This window comes from Poecilia mexicana, unplaced genomic scaffold (assembly GCF_051168715.1).
Source record: "Poecilia mexicana isolate PSO_F unplaced genomic scaffold, ASM5116871v1 scaffold_11, whole genome shotgun sequence".
NCBI lineage: Eukaryota > Metazoa > Chordata > Actinopteri > Cyprinodontiformes > Poeciliidae > Poecilia > Poecilia mexicana.
The window spans coordinates 12,298,325-12,308,693 of record NW_028263380.1 but is presented as its reverse complement, the minus strand read 5'-3'; the positions used below and the strand labels follow the sequence as shown (position 1 = coordinate 12,308,693).

At 43.3% G+C, this 10,369-nt stretch overlaps 2 protein-coding genes across 2 annotated transcripts; one reads left to right on the top strand and one right to left on the bottom strand.

Moving 5' to 3' along the window:
* Positions 1-490: 490 nt before the first annotated feature.
* On the bottom strand, positions 491-6,104 carry gpr3 (G protein-coupled receptor 3). Its single transcript, XM_088010211.1, has one exon. The coding sequence runs from the start codon at positions 2,073-2,075 to the stop codon at positions 1,083-1,085; it is 993 nt and encodes a 330-aa protein (XP_087866337.1). The 5' UTR covers positions 2,076-6,104; the 3' UTR covers positions 491-1,082.
* A 470-nt stretch (positions 6,105-6,574) lies between these two features.
* cd164l2 (CD164 sialomucin-like 2) lies at positions 6,575-9,659 on the top strand. The gene is made up of 6 exons (XM_015010223.2): positions 6,575-6,770; positions 7,068-7,154; positions 7,346-7,438; positions 7,513-7,545; positions 7,684-7,843; positions 8,765-9,659. Exons 1-6 carry the CDS (start codon positions 6,692-6,694, stop codon positions 8,778-8,780), a joined length of 468 nt encoding a protein of 155 aa, XP_014865709.1. The 5' UTR covers positions 6,575-6,691; the 3' UTR covers positions 8,781-9,659.
* Positions 9,660-10,369: the final 710 nt, after the last annotated feature.

Below are 10,369 nucleotides of genomic sequence, written 5' to 3'. Positions count from 1 at the left end.
GGAGCCAGCTGAATTAAGTTAGGTTTATTTCCACAATTCAGAAAGATTTTCAGTTCAAATCATACAACGCTCGAAAGGCTTTTAATATTCCCTAGTTCCTAAGAGATAAACTTTTAAAAACAATCCACTTGCTTTATCCATGACTCATTCTTGTTTTTGTTTTTTTTTATCAGCAGTGGACACCTTTTGACTGCGCCTGGATCTAAATGTGCGGGGGTGTTTAAAGATCAGAAAACGAGCGGAAAGTGAGAAAACCCTCTTGCATAATCGCTTTTCCCTCAAGCCGTGGCTGCTTTGTAGATTTTAAAGGGATGCATGAGATTCAGAAAGACTGTAATGAGGTTGCAAATTGCATTGGCAGCCAAATCATTCGGAATGCCTGAGCATCAGTTTATCCACAAGTGAGTTAACGAGCAAGAGAAAGAGACACTAAAATTCACTAAAAGCTTCCTGCTGCAGTAAAAAAAAAAGAGAAAAGAACGATACATCATACAGTAGAAAAAAAGACTTATTTATTATTCATCAGTATAAAACATTCATCCATCTCCAAAAGGTTGTGCAACAAAAAGAAAAGAAAAAAAAAAACAAACATACAGTCAGTACATCTCAAAGTGCTTTTATCAGCATGTGCAAAAATATATTCCCGCTTGTTTCTCACACGTTTCAAGTAATTAAATCTGGGCTTTGGATCACACGTTTTCACACCACGAGGTGTTAAAGACCCAGCGCTCCCTCTCCTCTTAAAGTGCTCACACTGATGTGGTCCAAACTTGCAGCGTCCCCTCTGATTGTTTAATTCTGGAGATCCAGCGGAGCTACAGTCGTCTGAGGCACAAAGTAGACAGCGGACAGTACATTTAGTCCCAAGCTGGCCACCGGCCAGCACTATTCAGTACATTCTGATTTGGAGGACTTCAGCTCTGAAAAAATAAAATAAAATAAATGCTGCTTGGGCGTGCAGGCGTGTTTCACTCAGTGGGGGAGGGAAACGTTTTTTTCACTCTGAACGTTTACGACACAGAGTTTTTGGCACGTTACACAACGATATGTCTGGCATAGATTGAGTGCTGCTTTGACTGATCTCACACGTCGACTGGGTAGTGGGTGCGCGTGGTGTTTGAGGATCTGCGTGGGCAGCAGGCGTGGAGCAGCACCTTCCGAATGTCTTTGTTTCTCAGGCCGTAGAGGATGGGGTTGAGCAGGGAGCTGCCGGCCGCCGGCACCAAGGTGGCGTAGGTGTACAGGGGAGGGCTGGACGCGTCTCCCAGCAACCCCCAGAGGGAGAAGGGCATCCAGCAGCCCACAAACACACTCAGGACCAGGATCAGGCGGGAGAAGCCTTTCCCACTGCTGTGTCTGCTTGGGTACGGCGGGTTGGTGGGCAGGAAGTGCCTCTGGGTTGCAATGGCGTGGGCGTGCCGCCTCGCAACGCGGCAGATCCCTGCGTACAGCTGCAGCGTCACAACCACGACCATCAGGAAGCCGCCACACAGCAGGGATAGATAGGTGCGGGTCAGAGGTCGTGCTACAGAACAGGAGCTTGGCTCCTCAAGGCAGTGCCATCCCATGGCAGGTCCAGCGCCAATGACACAAGCGCCCAACCAGACCAGCAGAAGAAGGGTGGCGGCCCTGCGCCGCGACTGGCCCGAGCCGTAGGTGAGGGCGTGGCTCAGCGACAGGTATCGGTCCAGGGCGACGCCCATGAGGCTGCAAAGGGAGGCGGTCAGGGAGGTCACCAGCAGGCCCGAGGTCAGCAGGTCAGACCAATCGCTGGGCTCCACGCAGAACCGGAAGAGGAAGTGCAGGATGAGGGCCACGCCTGCCAGGAGGTCCGCCAGGCCGAGGCTGGCCAGCAGCAGGAAGACCGGGGCGCGGAGAGATGGGGTGGCCAAGATGGTGGTCACCACAATGGCGTTCTCAGTGGCAATGAGAGTCCCTGAAATGCAGAGGGCCACGCCCCAGACGGTGAGGGCTGGGAGCTCGGGTTGAGTGGAGCTTTCCTGGTGGTCCAGCGGGAAGAAAGGTTCCAGGCCAGAGGACTCATCCCAGGGCAGCTCTGAGGCGTTCAGGATCATGGCTGGTTCAACAGTAGCACCAGTAAAACCTAAATGAGAAGGAAAGGAAGAAAGACAAAAGAAAATGAGATTACTTTTAATGATTCATTATTGCATCTCTCTTTGTCCATTAAACTGGAATTTCCAGGGAACGTTGGGTAGTTTTGAGCCTCTTGGGCAGTTGCGTGGAAATTGTGGACTTAATGCAATTATGGAAAAACTCAGCTGTTTTGTTCTGAAATGTATCCTCCAAAACAATACATCTAGAAGCTGCTCATCTTATGTATTCCTACACTGCCTGACATTCACGCCCCTGGATCTTCACATTTTGTCAAAGTGTTTTATTGTGAAAAAAAAAAAATGTTACAGACCAACACAATGTCATACATAATTGTCAACAATGTATTGTTTTCTTTGGCAGCATCATGTTGTACAAATGTTTTTTGTTTTTTTTTTCCCCAGCAGGAACACAGAAGTTACTCTGAGATGATGGGAAATTATTGGAGAAAGATAATGGCCAGTCCTGTAGAAAACCTGGTAGAGGTTTTAAAAGTCTAACCATTTGGGCAGAGGGTTCATCTTCTGCCAGAAGAATGTCCTTAAACATGCAGTCAGAGATGCAATGGAATTGCTTAGATCAAAACATTTTTAGTTGTCGAAGGAGCTCAGTCAAAGTCTGGACCTCTAGCTGGCAATCTGTGTCAAAACTTTAAAATTGGTTGTTGCATGGAGCTAATCTCTACCTAATCTTATTTTACCCCCCAAAAGACTCCCAGCTGTACTTCCAGCAAATATGTTTCTCTACAAATTGTGAAGTATTAGAGAAATGCACGCCATGCTTTTCGGCACTCTCTCACCCTCATTCCCACCCCCTTACAAAAAAAATAAAAAGAAAAAAGAAAAGAAAAATATGATACTTTGTGTTGGTCTATTAGCTAAAATCCTAATAAAATATTCTGAAAATATGAAATAAGTCCATTAATTTCTACTAATCGGGATCAGATTTTATAAACGTTAACTTGTTGGTCAACAGGATCAGTGGCGTCAAATTCTGTTTTTAGGACTTGAAAGATCGACAGGCCTTCTTAATGCAACAAATTAATTATTAATGCATATAACAGAAAACCGCGTCACTGTAAATCAGGGATTGACATGATTTTATAACTGACAGTCCATATTTTCTTCCAAGAAAATACCAATCATACCAGATGTAAGTTCCTGTTAGTTTATTTTTCAGACCTTCTCGTTTCTATTTTAAGTTGGATCTGCGGCACGTAGGAGTCTTTCATCCTCCCTGCTCTCCAATCCCAGAGCAAGGAGGAGGTATTTCCCACCTTCTTGTGCGGAGAACCTTGTTGTGTAACAGTCATGCTTGCAGGTTCACTGCACCACATTCACACATACACGAAAAAAACAAACAAACAAACAAACAAAACAAACAAAAACAACAACAACAAAAAAACGTGCATCCAAAACAGCATGAAAATCAGTGCACCAAATGATGCCCCTTACCTTTTAGAAAAGTGGTTCGCAGTAGCTGAATATAATCCGTACTCTTCTCTGATCAGATCCAGGAGAGAGAAAATTAAAAAAAAAAAAAAAAAAATGGATGAAGACGAGGTGATGCTGCGCGGGTTTCTAGAAAAGCTTCAGTCCCCGAGCTTCTGTCTCTCTCTGAGCTCGGTTCGCATCCCGCCCCGCTCTTTTTGTCTTTCTTCTTCAATCTCTCCGGAGCGCTTACGGTGGGCAGAATGGATGCTTTTCCGCGGGACTCGTCCACAAGAGAGCTTGGCTGACGTCAGTGACAGGGAGGCTCGGCCAATCAGAGGCACGCATTTGGTATGCGGCGAGAACGATGAAGGAGGACGTGGAGGGGCGGGGGGCGGCTGTGTACGTGGAGTAATTTCATTCAGAAAAATGCGGCATCCCTGTCGCCCCTCCCACTGCGGCTCCATGTAGATCTCATTTATGGTAAACGATGACTATCAACAGACGTACTCCCCCCACCCCCCGCCTCTCTCTCTTTACTCCAACACAGACATTCATCAATGTGACCCAGAGAGGATGAGATGGGGCTTGCTTTGTTTCGGGCAATAGAAGTCCTCAGGTGTTTTGGGGGAGTCGCGGCGCCGGAGCTGTCCGTGGTGCTGAAACGCAGCAGCAGCAGCACCGGGGGGATGACTCATGGGGAGACGTCCTGCAGAGAGACGCGAATCTGCGTAGCGAAACGAAGCCCTGTAGGGGCCGTACATAAAAGACATACAGTTACATCAACAGATAAAGAACCGTGAGCGTTAACGCCCACAAATTTGTGTAATTTATCATGCGTGATTTTGAAGATTTGCTCTCTTTTTTTTTTTTTTTTTTTACCTATTAGCCTGCTATAACTATCACTATTGTCTTTTCTTGTAGTTATGTTATAAACAAGTGAGAGTAATTTTGATATGCATGAGAGGAGGGGTTTGTTTTGCGTCATAGTTATCGTTTTTAATTGTAATTTAAATGAGATATCAACAAAAGCAATGGCATCAATAAAAGCAACTGAATATGATTCAGGGATATTAGCACTTTTTTCTCTCCCCCCCACTTCCCACTCCTCACCCTCATTTGTAATGTAAAGGACTTTGCATAACGAAACAAAGCTTTCGTTACAAAACATGCAAGGAAAATAGGTTGTACTGGTAGAGATAGTTTATTTCCACATCCCCAGACATCACAGAAACACAGATTTTTTAGGTTACGTAGCGAAATACGAGAAAACAGGCAATTTTAAAAATGATCTGTGACTTTATTATTGGTTTTATCCAGCTGTTTATGTTTTAAAAATGTGAAGATAAACCACCAGGAAGCAACCATCAGATTGTTTCCCATATTCTCCTTCTTCTTTAAAAAAAAAAAAAAAATCAAATTACAATGAAAAAGGGAGAGTTTTTCCTTTTTCTATATTCCGAGCATTTATTATAGCTAACCCGTTTTGCAATACAGATTACATTTCCTGTTAACTAGGGGTAATTTATCACATTTAGTTTGCTGCTTTCTGATGCATTTTCTCGTCAGCTGACAGAGAAAATCCATACCCACAGGGGGGTGAACGAAAACGTGGCTTTCCCCTGTCTGACAATGAGCGTGGGTGATGCAGGAGGTGTCTGTGAGTGGACGCGGAGCAGTGAGCTAACTGGAGGGAATCTCGTTCTGACCGAGCCTTATATGGTCGCGCTTCCTGCACATAAATGCCACCTACGCCACAGAGAGACGCTCTGGAGTAGCTAAACGCTTGTAACTTAAAAAAAAAAAAATAAATAAATAAATAAATAAAATGTCGCGAGTTTCTCCACATTTCTGCAACATCACAGCTGCTTTTTTTTTTTTTCCAAGATCATCTGTCGTGCATGAATAATTTCCTCATAGTAGATGTCAGGGACATCGTCAATATTTTTTGCAAACTGTCTGATTCTGATACTCAAGTCTTTAAGTGAGACGCATATCCTCGACATATAGATGTTTTTGTTGTGCTACGAGCAATTTTTTGATTATTTGTAAGTGGCGTAAGTATCTATTTTGAGGAGGAGTCGGAGGAAAAAAAAACAATGCTTGTAAGGACTGTCTCATCTTTCTCTCTACTGACATGTCAGATTGTTTCCACCCAGACAAGTTGGGAGTCAATGCCACGTTGTATCATGTAACCAACATGACTGTGAGAGAAAGAGGTGGTGATTGTGGGGTTAATTGTATTAACATGCAAAGCGTGTCGTGACTGGACTGAATGCGTCTGGTCGGTCGCTGTGACTCAGTGTATCTCAATGAGACAGCTGCATGGAGTATCTATCTATCTATCTATCTATCTATCTATCTATCTATCTATCTATCTATCTATCTATCTATCTATCTATCTATCTATCTATCTATCTATCTATCTATCTATCTATCTATCTATCTATCTATCTATCTATCTATCTATCTATCTATCTATCTATCTATCTATCCATCCATCCATCCATCCATCCATCCATCCATCCATCCATCCATCCATCCATCCATCCATCCATCCATCCATCCATCCATCCGCAGGTTTTGTTTTATTTTGAATATTTTGTATTTCTTCTTTGTTAAAATGTATTCTCACTTTTCAGTAATAGGGTTGATATCACCGTATCTCACCACATTAACCTTTAAGCAAAAATTGGTGCTTAGACGCTCAAAGAAGATTTCAGAAAACTGCAGTCTTGAAACGGGTCGTGAAAGGAAAACTGGAAACCAACCAATGTATGGACCTAATCGATCCTGATTTGGTTGGACGAGGTCAGTCAAGCTGCACTCTTTTTGTGAAGACACGAGGAAATGCACATGTGTCTGCTCATGCGAGGAACTGCTGTGGTAAACAGGTGTCAGTCTGTTCAAACCGGTGTTTGTTTCAGGAGGGTTGAGGTGGGCCACCTGGTTGCCAGGGGAACCAAGTTTGGTCTTGCTCATGTTACCAGGTTCTCCTGGTCTCTTTCTCAGTGTGTCCTCGCTGGGGACCATATCTCTTTTGGAGACTTTGGATTCTCTTTTAAGGACCGGCTGAAGATAGTTCACTTTTTTGCTGAGAACTTGCTGAAGTTTGAGGGTGTGAACTCCAGACATTGGCGTTCATCACAATGGAACATTTAGTACCAAGGCTACTTTTTCTGTCTGTGCTGCTTCTAGCAGCGGTTCCCTTTGCACACTCACAGTCAGGTAGGAATCGTTTGATGGTGTGTGTTTATTTTTTTTACTGTAAGAACAACTTTTGTCCTGCACATTTTACACCAACCTTGTTGGTTTAGACTTTCTGAACCACCTTTATTTAACTATATGCATCCTTTATGTTTTTACTGACTGTCCTACACTTTTGTAAATGTTTCTCACAAACTCAGTGAGATAAATTTGCAGGCCCCCCACACCCCTTTTGTATTTCATACCTTAATTATTGAAAATGTTAAAATTCCTGAATCGTATAATGATTTTGACTGATGGCACAGTTTTATTCTCCAGATTGTTCCCAGGCTGAGTCATGTGATCTGTGTGTTGGAGACTCCATGCTTAACCTGACAGGCTGCGTCTGGAGGCTTTGTCCAACTGGTAAGTATACACACACACACACGCGCACACACACATGCATATACACACACACATCTGACCTCTGATAGTAATTCAATCATCACAGCTGCTGTAACACAAGCTCTGGCCGTTTGAACCAGAAGGCTGAATTATTTAGCATCCCACGAACGCACGGTGACACACGTTGAAAAGCTGCTGCTGTTTTCTCTCAGGTAACGACACAGGCCTCTGTGTCACTGATCAGGGGGATTCTGCTGACAATGGCATGAACTGCAGCTGGACCAGAGTTTCTGAACTGTGCACAGGTACTTAATAAAAACACAAATCCATTAAGTATATTTACAACGCTTCTCTAACTCTATCACATGTTTTGTTACAGCTGTGGAGAGTGCTGCTGCCGGTGGAGACTCAGGTAAATTGAGTCAGCTGTGTCTCAGCTGCCACTTCCTGCCCCTCTCCCTTCTGTCTTACGTCAAACACAATTCTTCTTTACACCCGGTCGTGTTGATGCGATGGCAACGGAAACACTGTGAACTTTGTTCTCGTACAGGTGGTGACAGCAGCTCCGACTCAGCCTCTGAGTTCTCCCAGGCCAAGTTTGACATGTCCAGCTTCATAGGTGGGATCGTACTGGTTCTGTGCCTGCAGGGTGGCGGCTTTCTCGCCATGCGCTTCCTCAAATCCAAAGAGCAGAGCAACTATGACCCCATGTGAGTATGAGCATGTAGGTGTAAGAGATCCGGCACCGCTTCACGTCTGAGTCAGCGGCTGAAGTGAGGCACCAGCAGCCTCTGGTGGCAAGAATACTTTACAATATGCACTGTGCCTTTGTAAAATCATGCATGTCCCTGGACTTTGTTTTAACATTTTACAATGTAATGTGCACTTTTCTTAGAATTTCATGTGTTAGACCAACATGCAGCATGTTTGGGAAGTGGAAGGAAAAGGCAGAAAACGTCAGTCAATAAAATGCATCATAGAGATCAAGGGACACAATACATATATTAGGGATAAAGGTGTGAAGAAATGTTTGGGAGGATTAGAATACCAGAAGTTTTGAACATCTCAGTGCTCTGCCTGTGCTATCCATAATCAGATAAAGGCAGGAATACAACAGCAAACATGATTGTGGCACGAATCCACCAGGCACAGTCAGCATCCGAAGCTCATAATCTGTCCACGGGAACATTTTTATTTTCACACCTTACAGCAGTGGCTCTCCTGGAAAAGTGGAAATAAATTGTTAAAAGAAAGCCATCATAAGTCATGTGTAAAATTTGCCATAATTAGAGAAGAGTAGACAGCAGATGTGCAGAGGAAAGGTGCTGTGGTCACAGGAAAATTGGACAACATGCAAAAGGTGGGATTTCTCAGATCAAAGCATATTTGGACATATTCATGCATCTCATTTCTTCCATTTCACAGTTTGGTCAATCCATGACATAAAATTCCAATAATTATACCTTGAAATTTGTGGTTGTAACCAGGCAGAATATGGAAAAGCTCAAGGCTTACAAACGCTTTTGCAAGGCACCGGGTATCACTCTTCAGTCTCGCAGACCTTCAATGTGTAACGAGTCTGGTGACAAACTCTTATCAGTCTGCTTACAAATTGTTCTGTCTTTGCACAGAGAGCAGCCACAGTGAGGACAAGATGTTTGAAGGGCAGACAGGATGGAGGACAGCAGCAGCAGCGGCGGCGGCAGCAGCAGCAGAGCGTGACTCATCGAGTAATGACGACAAGATATTTTTGTGTTGTTGTTTTTTTTTTGAGCCCCTGTCATTTTTGGTTTGGTGCCCTTTATAAACCCCTGTGGGATGGCCGTGTTTAGATTTCGACTATATTTATGCTTGCATTTACAGTCCATCAGTGGCTTTGACACGTATGCTGTGAATTATGCAGCACAGCTGTGGAGAAGGGGTTACATAATTTTGTGCAGACAGTAGGTCAGAAAAAAAAAAAAGCTTCACAGATACTCTTGTTCATAAAAGAGACAGTTTCGTGTGCGACTAAGAAGCATTGCAATAAATATTTTCTTGCTTTACAGTGGAGCTTTAATGTTTGTGAACTGGTTTTTATTTATTTATTTGTTTGTTTAATTTATAATTTACCATCTTGCCACATTACGAGTTAGCACAACTGATTTCAGAAGACAGGACAATCCCAGGCCTTTGCAAACTCCTTTGAATCGAGTTTCCTGCCCCAAAGAAACTACTTGGAAATAAAGTTAGGCTTTCAACAATGACTTAAGGTTTGTCATTCTTGTTAAAACTTAACAATCATCAAATCGATCATTTTATTTAGAATTGTGTTACGTTGTTAATTTTACTATTCTTGTTTTCGTAACGGTGACTCAGTCTTCCTGTTTCCAATGCACAACAATAAAACACCAAACCCTGATACTATCACCGCCATGCTGAGATGCTGTTCTTTTTTATTTTTTTTAAACAAACATCACTCTCAATCTGATCTTTTTCACCTCACATCCCTCTTACATTACCATTTAAACTTGCTTACTTCTATTTAATTCCTGTCAAGAAACCATCTTTGTACATCAATGTATTTTTTAAGGGTTGTGGGGGGGAAAAAAACAGTAAAACTTCATACTTCCCATTGAGCGTTCTTATCACTTGGTGATGTTTTCACAATGCCAATGCTGGTTCTGGGGACAAATACATGACTCGTCTTTCTGTGTTTTCCTTCTTTTTGCTTCAGTCGACTCAGAATAATCACCCCTCAGTCTCTTGTAAGGATGCAGACAGCAGGTAAATTTTATAGATCTGTAACTTCATGATGATATGATAAAGGGATGTCATCAGTGGTTTTGCCAGCCTTAAATAACAATCACGGTGTCCCTGTGTAAGTCAGGGTGAGTATGTAGCGTGGTGGAGGCCTGCAGGGGAGGAGCATTGAGGCCGGTGTGCCAAGGCTTTACAGGCTCGAATAAACCCACACAAAAAGGTTTTCCCAGCTGAGCAGACGATGGCTCCTTTCCAAGACTGTTGACAAAGAACAGGACTGAACACAAGCCTTTCTCACTCTGAATCTGCCCTCCCCCACCCCTACACACAAACACTTTTCTACTTTGTGAAAGGGAAGTCCAACAAACACCAATAGTTAATGTACAACCGATCAGTCTTTCCTCCTTTCGTTAAAACATGAGGAATCACTCATACGAGCAGGTGTGTACGTGTGTGCTAACTCACTATTTGCTTAATAGGTGTGGAAAACTGCA

What these genes read in the sequence shown, in the direction of transcription:
- gpr3 (XM_088010211.1), bottom strand. Translation starts at nt 2,075, where the DNA reads ATGATCCTGAACGCCTCAGAGCTGCCCTGGGATGAGTCCTCTGGCCTG.
- cd164l2 (XM_015010223.2), top strand. Translation starts at nt 6,692, where the DNA reads ATGGAACATTTAGTACCAAGGCTACTTTTTCTGTCTGTGCTGCTTCTA. An exon ending in AGTTTCTGAACTGTGCACAG is followed by an intron (nt 7,439 to 7,512) that starts GTACTTAATAAA and finishes GTTTTGTTACAG; the next exon opens with CTGTGGAGAGTGCTGCTGCC. An exon ending in TGCTGCCGGTGGAGACTCAG is followed by an intron (nt 7,546 to 7,683) that starts GTAAATTGAGTC and finishes GTTCTCGTACAG; the next exon opens with GTGGTGACAGCAGCTCCGAC.